Source organism: Symphalangus syndactylus, chromosome 9, assembly GCF_028878055.3.
Source record: "Symphalangus syndactylus isolate Jambi chromosome 9, NHGRI_mSymSyn1-v2.1_pri, whole genome shotgun sequence".
In the NCBI taxonomy this organism is placed as follows: domain Eukaryota; kingdom Metazoa; phylum Chordata; class Mammalia; order Primates; family Hylobatidae; genus Symphalangus; species Symphalangus syndactylus.
In genome coordinates, this window is record NC_072431.2 from 74,855,173 (window position 1) to 74,878,944 (window position 23,772).

Here is a 23,772-nt window from a genome sequence, read left to right on the forward strand (position 1 = left end):
GCGTAGTGGTCGACTGCCGCTGCGGTGCATGAGGGCGCATGCGCAGCGGAGCCGTGGGTGTGCGCGGCGCGGCGCGCCAGTCTTGATGCCCCGGCATGGGTTACCGCTGCTGTCCCTGCTGTCGCTCTTGGTCGGCGCGTGGCTCAAGCTAGGTCAGTGAACCGGCCGTCCATCCCGGGGGCGCTGGGAAGGGGATGGGGCGCTCCGCCCTGGCGGGAGAGAGCCCGAGGCCCCTCTGTCGGCTTCCGGGGTGTGGCTGCAGCGGCCGGCTGGGGAGGTCGCTCTCGGTACGCGTGGCGCCTCACCGCCTTGTACTTTTCAACTTCTTGCTGTGGAATCTTTCAAACCTAAAAAAGGGAAAGAGAGGCCGGGCGCGGTGGCTCGAGCCTGTAATCCCAGCACTTTGGGAGGCCGAGGCGGGTGGATCGCTTGAGGTCAGGAGTTGGAGACCAGCCTGGCCAACGTGAAACCCTGTCTCTACAAAAATACAAAAAAAAAAAAAAAAAAAAAAACTAGCTGGGCGTGGCGGCGGGCCCCTGTAATCCCAGCTACTCAGGAGGCTGAGACAGGAGACTCGCTTGAACCCAGGAGGCGGAAGTTGCAGTGAGCTGAGATCGTGCCATTGCACTCCATCCTGGGGGACAGATCGATACTTTATCTCAAAAAAAAAAAAAAAAAAAAAGGGAAAGAGGAGACTATAACGAGGAACGACCCCCGCACCCACGTACTCCTCGGCCAGCTTAAATAGCTGACAGTTTGTGGCCAATCCTGCTCCTGCGGAATCGCACACTCCCCCTCTCCTGGAGCCATTTGGAAGTGGGTCCAGACATTATCCCATTTTATTCTAGGGATTTATTAAGCTCGAATAGTCAAACCATTTCTCACCTAAAATATTGACAGTGCTTCTTAATAATATATCCAGTCTGTTCAGATTCATCTATTATCTCATAAATAGTTTTTAACGTTTGCTGGCTGAATTAGGGACAAAATAAAGCTCATACATTGCAATTGTATGTTATTTCTTAATTCCGATTCAATCTGAGATTTCCCTACTTACTCCTTTTATTTATTTATTTTTGGTAGGGCGGGGGGGGCAAGGTCTCGATGTGTTGCCCAGGCTGGAGTGAATGGTTCCATCATAGCTGACTGCAGCCTCAAGCAATCCCTGCCTCAGTTTCCAAAAGTGCTGGGATTACAGGCGTAAGCCACCACGCCAGGATGATCCATTTTTTTCCCTTTGCAATATATTTGTTAAAGAAACTGAAAATGGGCCGGGTGAGGTGGCTCACGCTTGAAATCCCAGCACTTTAAGAGCCCGAGGCGGGCGGATCACGAGGTCAGGAGTTCAAGAGCAGCCTGGCCAACATGGTGAAACCCCGTCTCTACTAAAAATACGAAAAATTAGCCGGGCGTGGTGGCGGGAGCCTGTAGTCCCAGCTATTCAGGAGGCTGAGGCCGGAGAATCGCTTGAACCCAGGAGGCAGAGGTTGCAGTTATCCGAGATCGGGCCACTGCACTCCGACCGGGGCAACAGAGCAAGGCGCCGCCTCAAAAAAAAAAAAAAAAAAAAAATTCAAAAACAAAACGAAACAAAAAAAACAACAAAAAACTGAAAATGGATGAAATCACTGTGAGTGTGTCAGAATAAGAGATCCAAAGATAGGATCTTGAGGAACATCAAAAGACCAGGACTCTGCCTTGAAAGAAGTTGTAGTGCTTAGACATCCTGTCTTGGAAAGACACTGTGAAGTGGTGCGTCAAGCTGAAGCAGTGTGGCTTATTGGAAACAGCACCGTAAAGAGACCTAAATCTAGTCCTGTCTTCTGCTAACCAGCTCTTTAAGTCATATTTCCTTTTTGGGTCTTGGTTTGCTCCTGTGGAATAAGGAGGTTGAAACAAAGACCCTTTTTAAATTTTATTTATTTACTTATTTTGAGACAGAGTCTTGCTGTGTCACCCAGGCTGGAGTGCAGTGGCACGATCTTGGCTCACTGCAACCTCCGCCCCCCCCAGGTTCAAGTGATTCTCTTGCCTCAGCTTCTGGAGTAGTTGGGATTACAGGTGTACACCATCATACCTGGCTAATTTTTGGTTTTGTTTGTTTGTTTGAGATGGAGTCTCGCTCCTGTCACCCAGGCTGGAGTGCAGTGGCATGATCTCGGCTCTCTGCAACCTCCGCCTCCTGGGTGCAAGCGATTCCCCTGCCTCAGCCTCCTGAGAGCTGGGATTACAGGCACCTGACACTACGCCCGGCTAATTTTTGTTTTTTTAGTAGAGACGGGGTTTCGCCATGTTGGCCAGGCTGGTCTCGAACTCCTGACCTGAGGTAATCTGCCCGCCTCGGCCTCCCAAAGTGCTGGGATTCCAGGTGTGAGCCATTGCACCTGGCCAGTCCTTTTTAATTCTATGATTTTCTGAGGCATTCATACAAGTCTAAAGGTGCTCATTCAACTATTTGTCAATAATTATGCACTTATGGCAGAGGCCAGGGATATACTGTCAAACATATATGTATTATATGCTTCTCTTCTGGCGCATGTAATGGTGAGAATCACTAAGAACTGATAAGAGTTCAGTAAGTGGAGAGGAAGAGGCAGAGAAACAGCATGAGCAGAAGGATGGAAAGAAAGTGCTAGATGTATTTTAGGGTAGAGTGTCTAAATTCACCTAGCTGGGACAAGGGCTTGTGTAGAGGAATAAAGAGGTAAGTGCAAATCTACCATGTGTTCAACATTTCACCCATGCTGTTTTATTGTTATTATTATCTTTTTATTTTTTATTTTTTGAGACAGGGTCTCACTCTGTCACCCAGGCTGGAGTGCAGTGACACAATGATAGCTCACTACAACCTTGAACTCCTGGGCTCAAGCAATCCTCCTGCCTTAGCCTCTGCACCCTGTCTCTGAGCCATTGCTCCTGGTTCCATGTTATTTTAATTGATACAGCTACTACCTAAGAGATAGTGAGATATTATCCCTATTTTTCATACTTATTTTTTTCTTTTATTAATAAGCTATGGTGGTCCATAGATATCCCCATTTTTCAGATGAAGAAATTGAATCTCGGCTGGGCATGTTGGCTCACACCTATAATCCCAGCACTTTGGGAGACTGAGGTGGAAGTATCATTTGAGCTCAGGAGTTTGAGACCAGCCTGGGTGACGTAAAAAAACCCCATCTCTACAAAAAAATGCAAAAATTAGCCAGGTGTGGTGGTGCACACTTGTGGTCCCAGCTACTCAGGAGGCTGAGGTGGGAGGATTGCTTGAGCCGACAGGGTCAGTGGTTGCAGTGAACCTAGATGGCACCACTGCACTCCAGTCTAGGTGACAGAGAAAGATCCTGTCACAAAAAAAAAAAAAGAAAGAAACTGAATCTCAGATTAAGTAATTTGCCTAAGGTTTCCCAGCAAATTAAGTGGCAGAACAAGAATGTGAAGCCAAACAAACAAAACGCAAAAGGAATTTTCTTTCTTTCTTTCTTTTTTTTTTTTTTTTGAGACAGTCTCGCTCTGTTGCCCAGGTGGAGTGCAGTGGCACGATCTCGGCTCACTGCAAGCTCCGCCTCCTGCGTACACACCATTCTCCTGCCTCAGCCTCCCAAGTAGCTGGGACTACAGGCGCCTGCCACCATGCCCGGCTAATTTTTTTTTTTGTATTTTTAGTAGAGAAGGGGTTTCACCGTGTTAGCCAGGATGGTCTTGATCTGACCTCGTGATCCACCCGCCTCAGCCTCTCAAAGTGCTGGGATTACAGGTGTGAGCCACCGTGCCCAGCCCAAAAGGAATTTAAAGCCAGATTTTTAAGCCTCCACATTTTTTGTTGTGTTTTTTTATACCATCATGAGTATTGCATATGATCCAAATATTACCACTTGTTTTATATATATGCATGTATTACTGGTAACTCTCTTTTTTCTCTGCAGGAAGTGGACAGGCTACTAGCATGGTCCAACTGCAGGGTGGGAGATTCCTGATGGGAACAAATTCTCCAGACAGCAGAGATGGTGAAGGCCCTGTGCGGGAGGTGACAGTGAAACCCTTTGCCATCGACATATTTCCTGTCACCAACAAAGATTTCAGGTACATCAGGTGTCCTTCCAGGAGGAATGAAGGCCCTCTCTAATCTCATTTTTTCTTTTTTTTTTTGTTTTTTGAGACTGACTCACTCTGTCACCCAGGTGCTGGAGTGCAGTGGCGCAATCTCGCTCACTGCAACCTCCACCTCCCAGGTTCAAGCAGTTTTCCTGCCTTCGCCTCCCTAGTAGCTGGAATTACAGGTGTTCACCACCACGCCCAGCTAATTTTTTTTTTTTTTGTATTTTTTTAGTAGAGACGGGGTTTCACCATATTGGCCAGGCTGGCCTTGAACTCCTGACCTCAACTGATTTGCCCACCTCAGCCTCCCAAAGTGCTGGGATTACAGGCATGAGCCACTGCACCTGGCCTCATTCTTAATACCTAAAGGAAAACTAACTTGTTCACTGTCATGTGTCATCTTTGCAGTGTACTATGGGATAAGTGTTGTATACATTATTCAGATGAAGAACCTGAAATCCAAAGAGGTTTGACTGAGTCTCTCAGTTAGTGGATGAACTTGGCCTGGAACTCAAATCCCTGGGCTCTTGAGCCAGTGCATTTTCCATTACACTGGGCATAGCACTGAGAAATATAAGCAAACGCCAGTCACTCAACAGAACCCTCTTCTACATGGGGAAAGGGATTGGGAGAAGGGACATCATAGTAGAGTCCTTTAAATTTCCCTTATAGGCCAGGTGTGCTGGCTCACACCTGCAATGTGAGCTCTTTGGGAGGCTGACATGGGAGGATTGCTTGAGCTCAGGAGTCTGAGACCAGCCTGGTAACATAGGGAGACTCTATCTCTGCTAAAATAAATAAATAAGTAAGTATATAAATATACATACATATATATATATACACACAAAACAATCCATCTTACCCTGACAATCTGCCCGCTGAAACTTACTAAACCATACCAAAGTATATGAAAATTCATTTTATTATTATTATTATTATTGTTATTATTTTTTTGAGACAGGGTCTGGCTCTGTCACCCAGGCTGAAGTTCAGTGGTATGATCTCAGCTTGCTGCAGCCTCTGCGTCCCGGGCTCAAACCGTCCTCCCATCTCAGCCTCCTGAGTAGCTGGGACTACAGGTGTGCACTACCACACCCGGCTTATTTTGTTTTGTATTTTTGGTAGAGACAGGGTTTTGCCCTGTTGCCCAGGCTGGTCTCGAACTCCTGGGCTCAAGTGATCCTTCTGCCATGGCCTCCCAAAATGCTGGGATTATAGGTGTGACCCTATATGTGTGACCCATGCCTGGCCTTGAAAATCCATTTTATTTTATTTATTTATTTTTATTTATTTATTTAGAGACACAGTTTTCCTCTTGTTGCCCAGGCTGGAGTGCAATGGTGCGATCTCAGCTCACCGCAACCTCCGCCTCCTGGGTTCAAGCGATTCTCCTACCTCAGCCTCCTGAGTAGCTGGGATTATAGGCATGCACCACCACACCCAGCTAATTTTTGTATTTTTAGTAGAGACAGGGTTTCTCCATGTTGGTCAGGCTGGTCTCGAACTCCTGACCTCAGGTGATCTGCCTGCCTTGGCCTCCTGAAGTGTTGGGATTACAGCTGTGAGCCACCACGCCCGGCCGAAAATCTATTTTAAAAGCCCAATTTTTCACTTCTGTTTGGTTCAGTGTTTTTCACCTCTTAAATAGAGTTAATAACAATAACACCTGTTACATCTACCTCTGATGGTTGCTGTGAGATTAGATATGTGATGAAGGGCTGGATGCAGTGGCTCACGTCTGTAATCCCAACAATTTGGGAGGCTGAGGTGGGAGGATCACTTGAGCCCAGGAGTTCGAGACCATCCTGGGCAACACAGACCCCATCTCTACTAAAAATTAAAAAAAAAAAAATTAGCCCTTCATGGTAGCACATGCTTGTAGTCCCAGCTAGTAGGTTGAGGCAGGAGGATCACTTGAGTGTGGAAGGTTGAGGCTGTAGTGAGCCATGATTGCACCACTGCACTCCAGCCTGGGCAACAGAGAGACATCCTTTCTCAAAAAAAAGAAAAAAAAAAGGTATGTACTGGAGACCTTTCAGAAAAGAGACACATTCCCCACCCTTACATCTCCTGCTCAGTGGCTTTATTCATGATTTCCAAAAACAGGAGATAACTCACATGATCTTCAGCTGGTAAGTATATAAACAAAATATGGTATATCCATACAATAAGATACTACTCATCGATAAAAAGGGACAGACTACTAATGGCAACAACATGGATGAATCTCAGAAGCCTTTTGCTAAGTGAAGGAAACCCCAGCCAGACCCAGAAGACTACATACTATATGATTCAAGTTATATGGTGTTCTGGGAAAGGCAAAACTATAGGGACAAAAAAACCTGGTCCGTGGTTGGTGAGTTGCAGGGAAATATTTTTGGAGGTGACCGATGGAACTATTCTGTATCTTGATTATTGTAGTGACTATATGCTTTGTCAAACTCACAGAACTGCTGGGCGCAGTGGCTCATGCCTGTAATCCCAACACTTTAGGAGCCCGAGGTGCGTGGATCACTTGAGCTCAGAATTTTTAGACCAGCCTGGGCAACATAGTGAGACCCCATGTCTATAAAATTAGCCAGGCATGGTGGCATGCACCTGTAGTCACAGCTACTTGGGAGGCTGAGGAGGGAAAAGTGCTTGGGCCCAGGAGGTCAAGGCTGCAGTGAGCTGTGATTATGCCACTGTACTCCAGTCTGGGTGACAGAGTGAGACCCAGTCTCAAAATATAAATAATTAAAATAAATCGGGAGGCCGAGGCACGAGAATCACTTGAACCCAGGAGATCGATGTTACAGTGAGCAATGATTGTGCCACTGCACTCCAGCCTGGGTGACAGAGTGAGACCTGGTCTCAAAAAAATAAATGATTGGCTGGGCACAGTGGCTCACACCTGTAATCCCAGCACTTTGGGAGGCTAAGGCAGGCAGATCACAAAGTCAGGAGTTCGAGACCAACCTGACCAACATGGTGAAACCCCATCACTACTAAAAATACAAAAATTAGCCGGGTGTGGTGGTATGCACCTGTAATCCCAGCTACTCAGGAGGCTGAGGCAGGAGTATTGCTTGAACCCAGGAGGCAGAGGTTGCAGTGAGCTGAGATCACGCCACTGCACAGAAGCCTGGGCCATAAAGCGAGACTCTGTCTAAAAGTAAGTAAGTAAGTAAGTAAATAAATAAATAAATAAATAAATAAATACAAAATAATTTGGGCACAGTGGCTCATGCCTGTAATCCCAGCACTTTGGGAGGCTGAGGTGGGCAGATCATGAGGTCAGGAGTTTGAGACCAGCCTGGCCAACATGGTGAAACCCCGTCTCTACTAAAAAGACAAAAATTAGCTGGGCATGGTGGTGTGCACCTGTAATTCCAGCTACTGGGGAAGCTGAGGCAAGAGAATCGCTTGAACCCAGCAGGTGGAGGTTGCAGTGAGCTAAGATTGCACCACTGCACTCCAGCCTGGGCAACAGAGCAAGACTCTGTCTCAAAAAAAAAAAAAAAAATTGGCCAGGTGTTGTGCCTCACACCTGTAATCCCAACACTTTGGGAGGCCGAGGTGGGTGGATCACTTGAAGTTAGGAGTTCGAGACCAGCCTGGCTAACATTGCGAAACCCTATCTTTACAAAAAATACAAAAATTAGCTGGGCATAGTGGTATGCGTCTGTAATCCCAGCTACTTAAGAGACTGAGGCTAGAGAATCACTTGAACTTGGGAGGTGGAGGTTGCAGTGAGCTGAAATTGTTCCACTGCATTCCAGCCTGGGCAACAGAGTGAGACTTTGTCTCAAAAAAATAAATAAATAGGCCAGGTGTGGTGGCTCACGCCTGTAATCCCAGCCCTTTGGGAGGCCAAGGCAGGTGGATCACTAGGTCAGGAGTTTGAGACCAGCCTGGCCAACATGGTGAAACCCTGTCACTACTAAAAATACAAAAATTACCTGGGCGTGGTGGCGGGCGCCTGTAATCCCAGCTACTCAGGAGGCTGAGGCAGGAGAATGGCATGAAACCAGGAGGCAGAGCTTGCAGTGAGCCGAGATTACACCATTGCACTCCAGCCTGGGCGACAGAGTGAGACTCCATCTCTAACTAAATAAATAAACAAACAAATAAAATAAAAAATTAATTAACCTCACAGAACTAAACACTGAAGAGAGTGAATTTTACTGTATGTGAATTTGTTGTATTCTAATTTAAAAGAAAATCACTCAGGCTTCAGGTTAATTCCTTGGCAATCATGAACATTCTGTGGTGTATAACTTACAGGACAGGGATATCTGAAGTTTCCTGGGGCAGGAGAAGATGGGGTGGGCACAGAACCTCACCAGCTGAACCAGCTGAACTATGTCTTTCCAGGGATTTTGTCAGGGAGAAAAAGTATCGGACAGAGGCTGAGATGTTTGGATGGAGCTTTGTCTTTGAGGACTTTGTCTCCGATGAGCTGAGAAACAAAGCCACCCAGCCAATGAAGGTGAGAGAACCTGGTCTTACAGCTGAGGGGATAGGAGTGGGACCTGGACAAGGAATCTTGTGGGACATGGGTTACCTGGGACACAGTGGAGAATCAGACCTGAGAGCTGGAGGCAGAGGGGAAGCAAGAGAAACTCACCATGGAGCGTTAGATCAGTACACACTCCCAGGAAGTTAACCCTGAACCCAAGTTAGCTCTTGCCTAAATGTCCAAGGAACTTGAATCAAGAGATCACCTTGGTGGGCCGGGCGTGGTGGCTCATGCCTATAATCCCAGCACTTTGGGAGGCTGAGGTGGGTGGATCACCTGAGGTCAGGAGTTCAAGACCAACATGGCGAAACCCCGTCTATACTAAAAATACAAAAATTAGAGAGGTGTGGTGGCATGCTCCTGTAATCCCAGCTACTCAGGAGGCTGAGGCATGAGAATCGCTTGAACCTGGGAGGCAGAGGTTGCAGTGAGCCGAGATGGCGCCACTGCACTCCAGCCTGGGTGACAGAGTGAGACTCTGTCTCAAAAAAAAAAAAAAAAGATCATCTTGGCAAACCAACCTCTAATAAGGTGGTAAGATGGGCTCTATAAAGATTCCAGTCTCAGCTGGGCCCAGCAGCTCATGCCTGTAACCTCAGCACTTTGGGAGGCCGAGGTGGGACAATTGCTTGAGCCCAGGAATTCAAGACCAGCCTGGGCAACACAGATCCCATATCTACAAAAAAAAGAAAATTAGCTGGGCATGGTCATGCACACCTGTAGTCCTAGCTACTCAGGAGGTTGAGGTGGGAGGATCACCTGACCCCAGGATGTTGAGACCACAGTGAGCTGTGAAGGTGCCACTGCACTCTAGCCTGAGTGACAGAGCAAGATCTTGTCTCAAAAAAAAAAAAAAAAAAAATTTCAGCCACAGCCTTACTTAGACCACTTGAGTCTCAGCCTGACGTCTCTGTTCTGTGGCCTGTGGTTCAGTCGGGGAGGTGCCTTTGCTGGGCCAGAGCATCTTGCAGTCAGTCTCCTTCTTTTTTGCAGCCTGTACTCTGGTGGCTTCCAGTGGAAAAGGCATTTTGGAGGCAGGTAAGGGCTGATTCCGCTACCTCATTTTCTACCCCTGCTTAACTCTTTTATTCTCCAGGCCCAGCCTCCTCTCTACCCCTCTTACATCCAGGAACACTGAGTTTCAAAGGAGGATAGGGGAATATCACGGAAATCGCTCAGCAGGCCTGTTTCGCCTGCCCGAATCCTGTTTCCTGTTACCCATCCATTTCTCCCTTCAGCCTCCTGTAGTCTCTTTTTTCTGACTCCGACCACTCGTCACCCACCCGGCTCTCTTCCAGCTCTCTTGCTCCATCTAGTGGTAAAAGTTGAACGCGGGCGCCCTAAACCTAGCCGGCCTCCGACTTGATGCGCTCCCGGAAGCCTGTCTGCGCTCTCGGAAGCCTGTCTCACTTAATCCTGGTTGTCAGCCTGCAGGTCCTGGCTCTGGCATCCGAGAGAGACTGGAGCACCCAGTGTTACACGTGAGCTGGAATGACGCCCGTGCCTACTGTGCTTGGCGGGGAAAACGGCTGCCCATGGAGGAAGAGTGGGAGTTTGCCGCCCGAGGGGGCTTGAAGGGTATCCAGATGATAAGGCGATTTTCCTTTATTCTTCTCCCCATCCTGCCCAGCATGAGGCGCTTTAAAGGGTGGGAAGGGGCTGGGCGCGGTGGCTCATGCCTGTAATCCCAGCACTTTGGGAGGCTGGCGCAGGAGGATCACTTGAGGCCAGGAGTAAAAGACCAGCCTGGGCAATATAGGGAGACCCCGTCCCTCCGAAAAATACAAAAATGAGCTGGGCCTGGTGGCATGTGCCTGTAGTCCCAGCTACTCAGGAAGCTGAGGCGAGAAGATCCTTTGAGCCTAGGAGTTCAAAGCTGCAGCAAGCTATGATCGCACCACTGCTCTCTGGCCTGAGTGACAGAACAAGACCCTGTCTCAAAAAAAAAGGGGGGGGGGTTGGGGGTGGGGCAGGAAGTGTCTGTGTTCCCTAGAGCAGTGCTTCTTAAGCTATCTGTGGTGGAGGACCAGTAGTTTTTTTATTTCTAGTCCATCTCAGACTGATATATTTATAAAATACCATAAAAATTAATAACTGGAAAATTGAAAGAACAGACATAAAATATTTTATTGGAAATTCCACAGATGTTACATTTCAATAAATATAACTAGAGCAAGATAGCATAAGGAAAAAGAAGGATTACTAAGACTACACACTTCTGCCTCTGGAGTACAGGGATTAGTGTTAGATGACTACACACCTCTGCCTCTGGGGTACAGGGATTAATGTTAAGAATCACTGTTTGCGGCCGGGTGCAGTGGCTCACGCCTGTAATCCCAGCACTTTGGGAGGCCGAGGTGGATGGATCACGAGGTCAGGAGATCGAGACCATCCTGGCTAACACAGTGAAACCCCATCTCTACTAAAAATACAAAAACAAATTAACTGGGCGTGGTGGCGGGCACCTGTAGTCCCAGCTACTTGGGAGGCTGAGGCAGGAGAATGGCGTGAACCTGGGAGGCGGAGGTTGCAGTGAGCTGAGATCACGCCACTGCACTCCAGCCTGGGTGACAGAGTGAGACTCCATCTCCAAAAAAAAAAAAGAATCACTGTTTGCTCCTAACTCGGTCATTTGTCATTCTGCAATCCTAATTACACAGAAAGTTAGGACAGCAAAAAGCAACTCCCCACATTAAACCCCTCTACACAATCTTTCAGTGAATACCAGGTACATCAGTGATCAAAGTTTTTTGTTTTGAGACAGTCTAGCTCTGTCGCCCAAGGCTGGAGTACAGTGGCACGATCTCAGCTCACTGCAACCTCCGCCTCCTGGGTTCAAGGGATTCTCCTGCCTCAGCCTCCCTAGTACTTGGGATTACAGGCACCTGCCACTATGCCTAGCTATTTTTTTTTTTTTTTTGTGAGACAGAGTCTCGGTCTGTCACCCAGGCTGGAGTGTGGTGGTGCGATCTTGGCTCACTGCAAGCTCCGCCTCCCAAGTTCATGCCATTCTCCCGCCTCAGCCTCCCAAGTAGCTGGGACTACAGGCTCCTGCCACCTCGCCTGGCTAATTTTTTGTATTTTTTGTAGAGACGGGATTTCACTGTGTTGGCCAGGCTGGTCTCGAACTCCTGACCTCGTGATCCACCTGCCTCGGTCTCCCAAAGTGCTGGGATTACAAGTGTGAGCCACCGTGCCTGGCCAATGATTGAAGTTTTGTTTTCTTTTTGTTTTGTTTTTTTTTGTTTTTTTTTTTTTTGAGACGGAGTCTTGCTCTGTCGCCCAGGCTGGAGTGCAGTGGCACCGTCTCGGCTCACTGTAAGCTCCACCTCCTGGGTCACGCCATTCTCTTCCCTCAGCCTCCTGAGTAGCTGGGACTACAGGCGCCCGCCACCACGCCTGGCTAATTTTTTGTATTTTTAGTAGAGACAGGGTTTCATCATGTTAGCCAGGATGGTCTCGATCTCCTGACTTCGTGATCCACCTGCCTCGGCCTCCCAAAGTGCTGGGATTACAGGCGTGAGCCACCACGCCCGGCCCTTCGGAGTTTTTAATATGACCTGTGAGGTTGCCTCTGGCTCATTCATTTATGCAATCTAAGTCCAATGTCAAGTTTCTCAATTTCTGTACTTTTCTCAACATGAACTGATAACAGATGCTTTATAAACTGGCTCAGGTCCGAAGAACCATGCTTAGGATTGCATTGCCCTGGAGCACATGAGGAGGCCAGGGCCCTCTAACGTAGTTCAGCGAGTGGAGAGGATGGGCATGGGAAATAAAAGCAGGTCATTCGCTCTTTTTTCTCATCACCCTCTAACTTCCTTTTGGTTCCCTCACTCTTTCTGTGTTTTTTTTCCTTCCCTAATTCTTCACCTCCCCCTCCTCTGCTGCCTCCTTGGTCTCCTCGCAGGTCAAGTTTACCCATGGGGGAACCGGTTCCAGCCAAACCGCACCAACCTGTGGCAGGTAAGACCTACGTTCCTCCTTTCACCAAGCATCGACAGAGACCTGCTGGAGGCTGGGCACTATGTTGTTAGGCCATGGCATCCAGAGGGCTTGGGTTCTAATGCAACTGATGACTCATAAGCTGGTAAAGCAAAAGACAATGGGTCATAAGTACTTTCTTTTTTTTTTTTTTTTTTTTGAGACACAGTCTCTCTCTGTCGCCCATGCTGGAGTGCAGTGGTGCGATCTTGGCTCACTGCAACCTCCGCCTCCCAGGTTCAAGCGATTCTCCTGCCCCGGTCTCCCAAGTAGTTGGGATTACAGGTGCCTGCCACCGTGCCCAGCTAATTTTTTTGTATTTTTAGTAGAGATGGGGTTTTGCCATGTTGGCCAGGCTGGTCTGAAACTCCTGACCTCAGGTGATCCACCCACCTCGGCCTCCTAAAGTGCTGGGATTACAGGCATAAGCCACCGTGCCCAGCCAGCATAAATACTTTCTATTAAAGATTTGTAGGGCTGGGTGCAGTGGCTCACGCCTGTAATCCCAGCACTTTGGGAGGCCAAGGCAGGTGGATCACCTGAGGTCAGGAGATCAAGACCAGCCTGGCCAATATGATGAAACCCTGCTTCTACCACAAATAAAAGATTAGCTGGGCATGGTGGCATGCACCTGTAATCCCAGCTGCTTGGGACTTGGGCAGGAGAATCACTTGAACCCAGGAGGCGGAGGTTGCAGTGAGCTAAGATCATGCTGCCACTGTACTCCAGCCTGGGCGACAGAATGAGACCCTGCCTCAAAAAAAAAAAAAAAAAAAAAAGTGAACAAATAATAAATAAAACTAAAATAAGCAAACAAAAAAGCACTGTCCTGAGAAGGCAGGCAGGAGTAGGCTGCAGTGCTCAGGCATGAGGCACAGGGGCAGGATGCGGAGGATCCTGTCTTCTTGAGGCTCTGTGGCATGTGGGGTTCCAGGCAGAAGGCAGGGATGTTGCTGAGAGTGGAGAAGTCAGGTGCGGGCTGGGCTTGACCTGGAGCCCTGTGGGTACAGGGGAAACACTCTTCCTAATCCAGCAGGGGGGTCACCCTGGGGTTGTGAGGTGATGGGTTTGGGAGCTCTGGATAGGAATCTTAGGTCACCGCCCCGTGCCCTTCCCCTTCCCCAGATGCGACAGCAAGACGACCTTGGTTTTCCTCTGGATAGGCATGAGGACCTGCTTTGGGATAGGTGGTAGATCCTTTACCCTTCCTTTCTCCCATCAGGGAAAGTTCCCCAAGGGAGACAAAGCTGAGGATGGCTTCCATGGAGTCTCCCCAGTGAATGCTTTCCCCGCCCAGAACAACTACGGTAAGAGCTCTCTTGGGCTTGCGACCGTGCCCACGAACTGGCTGCTGGGACCGTCGTGTCTGAGAGAGGAGGCAGAGGGAAGCACCTCCCTTCTCCCAGTTGGCCCCCAGGACCTCAGAGGGTAGGCGGGGTGGTCTGCGGGTCCCAGCCTGGCCTGACCCGCCGGTGGGACTGCAGGGCTCTATGACCTCCTGGGCAACGTGTGGGAGTGGACAGCATCACCGTACCAGGCCGCTGAGCAGGACATGCGCGTCCTCCGGGGGGCATCCTGGATCGACACAGCTGATGGCTCTGCCAATCACCGGGCCCGGGTCACCACCAGGTGAGGGGCTTGGTCCCAGGCAACGCAGGGCCTTGTAGCTGGGGGCTGAGATCTGAATCCTGGTCCCCGAGTGCCCCCACCTTCACACCACCAACCGTCTGTGTGAAGGTTGGTCCCAGCACCTCCCTGAGCCTGTGCCCAGTTGTGGGTACAGAAAAGAAAGCCAGCAGCACTTGCTATGAAAAGCAAAGGGACCCAGGACACCTTGTGACTCTCTTGCCAGCTCTTGGTACCCAGGGAGACTGTGTGTGGCATCTTAATTATGGGGTTTCTCCTCTTGTCCTTACCACTAGGTGGGCAAAGGGAGGGAAGTAGAATGACCACACCAGTAGGTCATTACTGGTGGTCATGGGCTTACTGACTCTTCAAACCGGTGGGCACATGAAAAATCTTTTTTTTTTTTTTTTTGAGACAGAATCTTGCTCTGTTGTCCAGGCTGGAGTGCAGTGGTGCAGTCTCAGCTCACTGCAGCCTCAAAGTGCCAGGCTCTAGCGATTCTCCCACCTCAGCTCCTCAAGTATCTGGGACTACAGGCATGCATCACTATGCCAAGCTAATTTTTGTAGAGATGAGATTTTGCCATGTTGCCTAGGTTTGTCTCAGACTCCTGGACTCAAGCAATCAGCCCGCCTTGGCCTCCCAGAATGCTAGGATTACAGGCGTGAGCCACTGCACCCGGCCGTGATATTCTCATTGCTTGTGGACAGATTTTCTCTACTGAGCTGTTGTCAACTGCTAACATAGAAGTTAGTCACTGTCTTTTCTGCCCTCCAGTGCTGTCTCTCGGGGCCACTGTCCCTCCCCCTACTCTTGCAAGGCTCCTTTTGTCCCAAAGCCCCTTCATGTCCCCTTTCTCCCAGGACTGGCACAGGCTCAGGACCTGTCCTCACTCCAGGCTTCTTTCCAGACCATGCCCTCCCCAGCCCTCAGGCTCCCTGATCATGGCCGGCCCTGCGGGTGAGGCAGGGAAGATGGGTAAGCCTCTAGTCCTCTTTCTCAGGACGTGTCTGTCCTCTCTCCCCTTCTCTGCTGGCAGGATGGGCAACACTCCAGATTCAGCCTCAGACAACCTCGGTTTCCGCTGTGCTGCAGATGCAGGCCGGCCGCCAGGGGAGCTGTGAGCAGCCAGGTGGTGACAAGGAGAAAAGCCCTCCAGGGTCACTGTCATTCCCTGGCCACGTTGCAAACAGCACAATTCCAAGCTAGGGAGCTTCAGCCTCAGGAAAGAACTTCCCCTTCCCTGTCTCCCATCCCTCTGTGGCAGGCACCTCTCACCAGGGCAGGAGAAGACTCAGCCTTCTGTGTTTTGGAGAAGGGGCCCAACATGTGTTGACGGTGGCTGGGAGCCAGGTGTTTCTCTTAGAGGCCAAGTATTATTGACACAGGATTGCAAACACGCAAACAATTGGAACAGAGCGCTCTGAAAGGCCATTTGTTAAGCATTTTTTTTTTTTTTTTGAGACGGAGTCTCGCTCTGTCGCCCAGGCTGGAGTACAGTGGCGCAATCTTGGCTCACTGCAAGCTCCGCCTCCCGGGTTCACGCCATTCTCCTGCCTCAGCCTCCCGAGTAGCTGGGACTACAGGCGCCCACCACCACGCCCGGCTAATTTTTTTTTTACATTTTTAGTAGAGACGGGGTTTCACCGTGGTCTCGATCTCCTGACCTCGTGATCCACCCGCCTCAGCCTCCCAAAGTGCTGGGATTACAAGCGTGAGCCACCGCGCCCGGCCTTGTTAAGCATTTTAAAATCTATTCTCTCCCCCTTTCTCCCTGGATGATTCAGGAAGCTGACATTGTTTCCTCAAGGCAGAATTTTCCTGGTTCTGTTTTCTCAGCCAGTTGCTATGGAAGAATGTTTTCTTCGTGGCCTCATCTGCGGTTTCATGTCCCTCTGAAGGAAACTAGTTTCCACTGTGTTAACAGGCAGACATGTAACTATTTAAAGCACAGTTCAGTCCTAAAAGGGTCTGGGAGAATGAAATGATGTACTAGGTGAAGCAGTGCATTGTGGGAATCACAAAGCAAATAGTACTCCAGAAAGACAAATACCAGAAGCTTCCTATTCTTTCTTTTTTTTTTTTTTTTTGAGACAGGATCTTGCTCTATTGCCCAGGCTAGAGTGCAGTGGTGATCACAGCTCACTGCAGCCTTGAACTCCTGGGCCCAAGCAATTCTCCCACCTCAGCCTCCTGAGTAGCTGGGACTACAAGTGTGCACCACCATGCCTGGCTAATTTTTTGAATTTTTGTAGTGATGGGCTCTCACTCTGTTGCCCAGGGTGGTCTCGAACTCCTGGCCTCAAGCGATCCTCCCACCTCGACCTCCCAAAGGGCTGGGATTACAGGTGTGAGTCACCTCGCCTGGGCCCACTTCTCCATATGCCTCCAAAAACATGTCCCTGGAGAGTAGCCTGCTCCCACACTGTCACTGGATGTCATGGGGCCAATAAAATCTGCGATTGTGTATCTCAGACATTTCTTTGTCTTTGATCCTCACCCTGTGACCCTAAGAGAAGAAGGCCTGAGTGTCAGTAACTCTGGGCCTCCCCTAAAGAGAAATGGAGATGATGGCTCATCTAGGAAGTGGAGGAGCAGGGGGTTCCTGGTTCTCAGGCCACGTGTGATCTCTGCCCACCCAGGGCCTGCCCCAGCCTGCAGGTATTGCTGTGTGGTGGGAACACCCGCTTCCCTTGTGCACAGCCTTTGAGAGGGGATCATGGCCTCAGCTCCAGGGGTTTCTGGCCAGGGCCAAGCACTCCTTCTGCAGAGGTCTGCACGCATCTCACCCCTTTGACTTGTATTTCCGTGGCTTCCCCTCCCCACCTGCCCCCCAGCCCTCCCTGACTGGCCAGCCCCTCAGTAGTCCTCCTCGGCTAGGGAGAGGAGAACGGCCTTGGGTGTGTTCTCGAAAAGGGCAGCCCGGTTCTGCTGCTGCCCCTTCTTCACCCAGTGGCCATAGATTCGGAAAGCGTAGGCGTCGATGAGCCGGCGCAGAGGCCGGAGGGCGTAGGGGTCTCGGATGACGATCTCCCGGGTCACCGGCTTCACCCGGCGGTACTGGTAGTAGATCCGCACTGACGCCAGCACGGTGAGAGCGATCACCTGCAGGGCCAGCCGGAGAAGTTGGGCTGCAGCAACCCCCTGCCAGGACCTGCCCCTCCAGCGCAGGGACGCTCTGGGCTCGTTTGCCACGAAGCCTTGGGTGGCTTCTGCGGGGCCCTCCTAGTGTCCCCCACTTCCCACTTGGCCAGCATCCGCAGGGACGGAGCCAGTGGGCTGACACCTGCCGTCTCTGAAGCCATCACAGGGTGGCTGGGAGGGGAGGGGTGGGTACTCTGGAAACCCACGGGGTGTAAGGACTCCTGGGAGAGGAGAGGGCTTAGAGGTTTGCACTTGGGGAGCTGGCAGGCCTGGATCAGGACGCTTCGTACCTTGAACTTCCCCCGGGGGCTAAAGTGCCGCACTTCCTCTACCACGTACTGCTGGAAGAAGGGGTGTGCCAAGGCCTCTTCCGCTGTGTAGCGGTTCTGGGGTTGCACCACCAGGAATCGGGAGACCTGTGAGAGGAGGAGAGGGAAACCGGAAACGTCAAGGCAGGTCCCCTCCAGCATGTCAGGAGAGGGGGGGCCTCCCCGGGCAGGTGCGCCTGTCATCGCGGCCCTGAGCCCAGGAGCCAGTTGGCCTGGCCTCTTACCAGGTCCTTCACGGTGTCCGAGTAATCATCCCACTCGGGCGAGCCAAACTGGTAGTTGCCGCTCATGATCATCCTCAGCATCAGCATCTGCTTCCGGTGCCAGAAGGGCGGGGAGCCGGCCAGCAGCGTGTACATGATGACGCCAGTGCTCCACCTGGACGTGCGAGGGCCCAGGGCCACTTACCCAGCGCCAGGGGCACCGGCCCAGCCCTGCCTGCTTCCTCCCTCGCCCAGCCTAGCTGGGTGCTCCTCCTTTCCCTGCGCACTCACATGTCCACCTCTTTCCCGTAGCCTGGGTGGTCCTCATTCATGGAGCACTCGATAATCTCAGGGGCCAGGTAACTGGGGGTCCCGCAGACCTCTGCAGGAACGGTCATCATCAAGGCAGGTCAGCAGGGCGCTCAGAAGAGGAAGTCCAGGTCGGCCGCAGTGGCTCATTTCTATAATTCTAGCACTTGGGGAGGCCAAGGCAGGCGGCTCACCTGAGGCCAGGAGTTCGAGACCAGCCTGGCCAACATGGCGAAACTCCATCTCTACTAAAAATACAAAAATTAGCTGGGCGTGGTGGCATGTGCCTGTAGTCCCAGCTACTCAGGAGGCTGAGGCAGGAGAATCGCTTGAACCTGGGAGGTGGAGGTTGCAGTGAGCTGAGATCACCCCACTTCACTCCAGCCTGACAACAGAGTGAGACTCTGTCTCAAAAAAAAAAAAAAAAAAGAAGAAGTCCAAGAGAGGATGGAGATAGAACAGAAATGGCGCTTGGGCTGAGACTCCCCCAACATCCACCAACTTAAGGGCCCAGGGTAGGGCGGGGTACTGCCCACAGGGCCACCAGCTCACGGCCCATTGCTTTCCTGGGCACTTCTAGCCTTCCTGGCCTGGAACTAGGGTAATGGGAATCTGGGAGAGGACTTATCTGAACAAATGCCTAGCCCTGCGGGGCGCGGTGGCTCACGCCTGTAATCCCAGCACTTTGGGAGGCCGAGGCGGGCAGATCACAAGATCAAGAGTTTGAGACCAGCTTGACCAACATGGTGAAACCCTGTCTCTACTAAAAATACAAAAATTAGCCGGGCGTTGTAGCACGTGCCTGTAATCCCAGCTACTCAGGAGGCTGAGGCAGGAGAATCGCTTGAACTCGGGAGGTGGAAGTTGCAGTGAGCCGAGATCGTGCCACTGCACTCCAGCCTGGGCGACAGAGTGAGACTCCATCTCAAAAACAAAAAAGAAAGAAAGAAAAAGAAAAAAAAATTCCTAGCCCTTGAAATGGTGGAATTTTTATTCTGGGGAACAATTAAGTTAGGGAAGAAACCCAGGCCATCTCTATTCCACGGAGGGTTGATTGAGCACCCGAGGCCCGGACGTGGGCCAGGGCCATATTACCAGACCTCGCAGCCTCTCTCCCGGCTCCAGCTGGCAGGAAAAGCCAAAGTCTGTGAGTTTGATGTTCATGTTGTCGTCCAAGAGAATGTTCTCGGGCTTCAGGTCCCGGTGCACGATGTTGAGTTTGTGCAAGGTGCAGATCACCTCCAGCAGAGCTCGCATGATCTTTCTAGGGTGGGGCACACACTTGTTACTCTTCCTCTGCTCAGGGTCAGGCAACAGGCAGGGAGACACAGCTCACATTTCAGCCACACTGCAAGGGAGCAGCACACACGCCCAGCCCAGACACGTGCGTGCCCTCCGAGACCCTAGTGCCTGTGGCCCTAGGCCAAGTGGGAGGGAGCGGAGAGAAGGGCAGAGGGACCCTCACCTGGTTTCCTTCTCACTCAAGGTGACCTTCTCAGTGAGATAGTCAAAGAGCTCCCCTCTCTTCATACTGTGGAAACAGAGGGTTGATAGCTGGATCGGTCCCAAGACCACCACCACCCTTACCCTGCTCCCCGAGAGCTGCCTTCCGCCCTGATACCTCTAGAAGCTAAGTGGGCCACTCCCTGTGGAGAACCACAGTCTGGGGAGAGGAGCCGGGGAAGTGAGGAGAGAAGTGTTCTGGAAGAACTGGGAGAAAAGCAAAGGAGGCTGGAGAGGTGGCCCACATCAGGGGCTCAGGCTCTCATCAACCCTCCGAGAAATAGAGATGGCCTAGGTTTCTCCCCGACTTAATTTTTCCCACCATTTCATGGGGTAGGCATTTCTTCAGCTAAGTCCTCTCCCCAGGTTCCCATTACCCTAGTTCCAGGCCAGGATGGCTAGAAGAGACCAGGGAAGCAATAGGCCCCGAGCTGGTGGCCCTGTGAGTAGTACCTTGCCCTGCCCTGGGCCCTGAAGTTGGTGGACTTGGGGGAGTCCCAGCCCAAGCACCATTTCTGTTCCATCTCCATTGTATCAGTGTCTTCCCATCTGTGGAAGTGACAGTGTGGACTGGAATGTATCGGGGCCTACGTGATGGCTGGAGGCTGAAAGAGGGGATTATGAACCACTGGCCCGGGACCCCAGACCCAGATCAGAAGGACATGAGTATCCTGATTTTTTTTTTTTTTTTTTTGAGATGGAGTTTTTGCTTGTCACCCAGGCTGGAGTGCAATGACGCAATCTCGGCTCACTGCAACCTCTGCCTCCCAGGTTCAAGCAATTCTCCTGCCTCAGCCTCCTGAGTAGCTGGGATTACAGGTGCCCACTATCACACTCAGCTAATTTTTGTATTTTTAGTAGAGACAGCGTTTCATCATGTTGCCCAGGCTGGTCTTGAACTCCTGACCTCAGGTGATCACCCGCTTCGGCCTCCCAAAGTGCTGGGATTACAGGCGTGAACCACCACACCTGGCCGAGTATCCCGATTTTTTCCCAGGAAACAAATGGGAAGAATCGGCTGTGCAAGAGTTGCAGGAGCAAAGTTTGCCAATTACAGGATTAAGAATTGAAGTTCAATCATCTTACCTCCTGGGATGATCTAGAAAGAACACTCTGCCTGAACCATCTAGTTATACCCTGGAGGGCTCCTCAGGGCAGCATTAAAAATAGCTTCCCCCAGCAACTTCTTCAAAGGTTGAAGACATTTGAGCTGTCCCCAAGGGCTATACAGGACAGTGCCACAGAGCAGTCGAGACAGTTGCCGCCGGTGAGTCTGGAGAGGTCCGAGAAAGTCTCCCTGTGTTGCCCAGGCTGGAGTGCAGTGGCACGATCTCAGCTAACTGCAACCTCTGCTTCCTGGGTTCAAGCCATTCTTGTGCCTCAGCCTCCTGAATGACTGGGATTACAAATACCTGTCACCATGCTGGGCTAACTTCTGTATTTTTTGTAGAGATGGGGTTTCGCCATGTTGCCCAGGCTGGTCTTGAACTCCAGGCTTCATCTGATCCACCTGCCTCGGCCTCCCAAAGTACTGGGATTACAGGGGTGAACCACCATGCCCGGCCTTAATTTTATATTTTTTTGTAGAGATGGGGTCTCACTTTGTTTCCCAGGCTGGTCTCAAACTCCTGGCCTCAAGCAGTCCTCCCCCCTCAGCCTCCCAAAGTGTTGAGATTACAGGTGTGAGGCACCGTGCCTGGCCGATAAGTCTGGAATCTGCATTTCACAGAGCACTTTGTGTTGTTCACATTTGATGCTTAGCAATAAGGGGCTCAGCTTACTAATCCTATTGATGCCGAAGCAGGGGCATGATGATGGTGGTGATGGTGATGATGATATTGATCTTTGGACCACACCCCAGGTGCATCCTCTACCACCTGCCTCTCTCCTCGATACTGCTGGCCTCCCTTTTTCCAGTCCTGCCTCATTACAGTCGTCCCTAGATAGTCAGTGAGGTCTTTTCAAAAGGAAGTCAGGCTGGGCGCAGTGGCTCACACCTGTAATCCCAGGACTTTGGGAGGCTGAGGCGGGTGGATCACTTGAGGTCAGGAGTTCGAGACCAGACCGGCCAACATGGCGAAACTCTGTCTCTACTAAAACAATACACACGTAAAAAATTTGCTGGGCATGGTGGTGGGCGTCTGTAATCCCAGCTACTACTTGGGAGGCTGAGGCAGGAGAATCGCTTGAACCCAGGAGACAGAGGTTGCAGTGAGCTGAGATCGCACCACTATACTCCAGTCTGGGTGACAATAGCAAAACTGTCTCAAAAAAAAAAAAAAAAAAAAAGTAGATCACGTCACTCTCCCAGTCTTGATCCTCCAAACTTCTTACCATGGCTAAAATGCCTGCAGGACCTGGTCTTTGGTGCTGACCGACCTTACATCCTGCCACTCTCTGCTTGGGTCACTTCCTGGATATGCTTTCCTGACCACTCAGTCTAAGGAGCCCCTGTCTCTTGCTAACCCCTTGTTCTACTTTATATATGTCTACAGTCATCTGTCTTTATCTGCACAGGCTATGTTCCAAGACCCCCAGTGGATGCCTGAAACCATGGATAGCACTGAAGCCTATACTTACTATGTTTTTCTTATATTTACATACCTAAGATAAAGTTTATAAATTAGGCACAGTCAGAGATTAACAACCAATAATAAAATAGAACAATTATATCAATATACTGGGCCAGGCATGGTGGCTTATACCTGTAATCCCAGCACTTTGGGAGGCCGAGGTGGGAGAATCACATGAAGCCAAGAGTTTTGGGGTTTTTTTTGTTTTGTTTTGTTTTTGTTTTTGAGATGGAGTTTTGCTCTTATAGCCCAGGCTGGAGTTCAATGGCGCGATCTCAGCTCACTTCAACCTCCGCCTCCCGGGCTCAAGCGATTCTCCTGCCTCAGCCTCCCGTGTAGCTGAGGCCTCAGCCTCCCAAAGTGCTGGGATTACAGTTGTGAGCCACTGTGCCCGGCCTGTAGCTAATAATTATTAGCATTGACACTATGCCAGTCACTGTGCTATTATCACTCCCATAATACTGATGAGAAAACTGAGATTTAAAGAAATGATCCAGCCCACGAGTGGTGAACCCGGGTTTCCAAACCCGGCAGCCTGACCCCAGGGGCTGATCTGTCTAAACACCGTGACTGTATTTGGCATCCTCAGCGTAGGAGCTGGCTATGGTCTCCAGGCAGCCCTGGGGTTGGGGAGGGGATGACAGTCAGAGGTTCTCTCAGGTGTGGCTTGCTCCAGGGCTGGGTACTTACAGGTCAAACACCAAGAAGAAGAAAGTGTTGGTCTCATAAGTGTCCTTCAGCTGTACTGAAATGGAAATGGCTAGCTTGTCTCAAGTAGCAGGGGAGCCCAGGCAGGGGCAGCCGGGGCACGGGGGTCAGGGACCGAGGCTGCTGTGGGCTAACTTCAAAAGCTGACAGGGGAATCAGGAGGGTGCTCAAAGGACGTCAACCCGTGGTGTGGGCAGGCCCAGGGACTTTATTATTATTATTATTATTAGAGACAGGATCTCACTGTCTCACCCAGGCTGGAGTGTAATACTGCAATCATAACTCACTGCAGCCTCAAACTACTGGGCTCGAGTGATGCTCCTGCCTCAGCCTCCCAAGTGGCTGGGATTACAGGTGTGCACCCGCACGCCTGGCTAATTCAGCCCAGGGACATCAAACCCCCATTCCCCTGCCTGCATCCATCCCTGCCTGGGACCCCTTCTGTCAGAGCAGCGAGGGTGGAGCTGGGAGCCTTGAGCCTGGGTGGTTCTAGCTGGCTGTGTGGTGGGGCCACACTCCCTGGCTTGGGCTGTCAGGGCAGAATCACAGGGGGGCACCCCGCCGTGTGGCTTGGGGCATCACTCACTGATGTTGGGGTGCCCTGAGACCTTGCGCAGGATGTCCACCTCCTTCAGCGTGGCTTCTCGCAGCTCCCGCACCTCCTCCGGGCTGAAGCTGCCTCCACCGGTGACGTCGATGACCTTCACGGCATACTCCTGGCTTGTGGGCTTGTGGATGCATCGCCTGACCACACTGCTAATGCCCCTAGGAGTGCAGAGGACAGATGGTCTTGGGGG

General features: G+C 50.9%; 2 protein-coding genes across 12 annotated transcripts in view; one reads left to right on the top strand and one right to left on the bottom strand.

The window, feature by feature from the left end:
• SUMF2 (sulfatase modifying factor 2) lies at positions 1-16,680 on the top strand. Of its 9 annotated transcripts, XM_055293069.2 has the most exons (10): positions 24-152; positions 3,924-4,080; positions 8,452-8,566; positions 9,590-9,634; positions 10,024-10,174; positions 12,507-12,562; positions 13,803-13,887; positions 14,065-14,209; positions 14,625-14,742; positions 15,246-16,680. In XM_055293069.2, exons 1-10 carry the CDS (start codon positions 29-31, stop codon positions 15,540-15,542), a joined length of 1,293 nt encoding a protein of 430 aa, XP_055149044.2. In that variant the 5' UTR covers positions 24-28; the 3' UTR covers positions 15,543-16,680. The 9 variants fall into 9 exon arrangements, with proteins under 9 accessions (XP_055149046.2, XP_063464991.1, XP_055149048.2 ...); XM_055293071.2 differs by lacking the exon at positions 14,625-14,742 and having other exon boundaries at positions 1-152; XM_055293072.2 differs by lacking the exon at positions 14,625-14,742 and having other exon boundaries at positions 3,924-4,089.
• Positions 16,273-23,772, bottom strand: part of PHKG1 (phosphorylase kinase catalytic subunit gamma 1) — a 13,006-nt gene continuing 5,506 nt past the window's right edge. The window contains exons 3-11 of one of the 3 annotated variants that reach the window (XM_055293066.2): positions 23,562-23,740; positions 22,958-23,012; positions 20,148-20,243; positions 19,657-19,722; positions 19,292-19,455; positions 18,174-18,264; positions 17,904-18,057; positions 17,641-17,766; positions 16,273-17,311 (exon numbers count right to left, since the gene is read on the bottom strand). In XM_055293066.2, coding sequence (XP_055149041.1) covers positions 17,066-17,311; positions 17,641-17,766; positions 17,904-18,057; positions 18,174-18,264; positions 19,292-19,455; positions 19,657-19,722; positions 20,148-20,243; positions 22,958-23,012; positions 23,562-23,740 — 1,177 coding nt within the window. In that variant the 3' untranslated portion in view covers positions 16,273-17,065. The remainder of the gene's footprint in view (positions 17,312-17,640; positions 17,767-17,903; positions 18,058-18,173; positions 18,265-19,291; positions 19,456-19,656; positions 19,723-20,147; positions 20,244-22,957; positions 23,013-23,561; positions 23,741-23,772) is intronic. The other 2 variants (XM_055293068.2, XM_055293067.2) reach the window with 2 other exon arrangements.

Bases quoted from the DNA above. Each gene is read 5' to 3' on its own strand.
- SUMF2 (XM_055293069.2), top strand. From the start codon at position 29: ATGAGGGCGCATGCGCAGCGGAGCCGTGGGTGTGCGCGGCGCGGCGCG. The intron at 4,081-8,451 runs GTACATCAGGTG...ATGTCTTTCCAG, and splicing joins GTCACCAACAAAGATTTCAG to GGATTTTGTCAGGGAGAAAA. The intron at 14,210-14,624 runs GTGAGGGGCTTG...TTTTTGAGACAG, and splicing joins CGGGCCCGGGTCACCACCAG to AATCTTGCTCTGTTGTCCAG.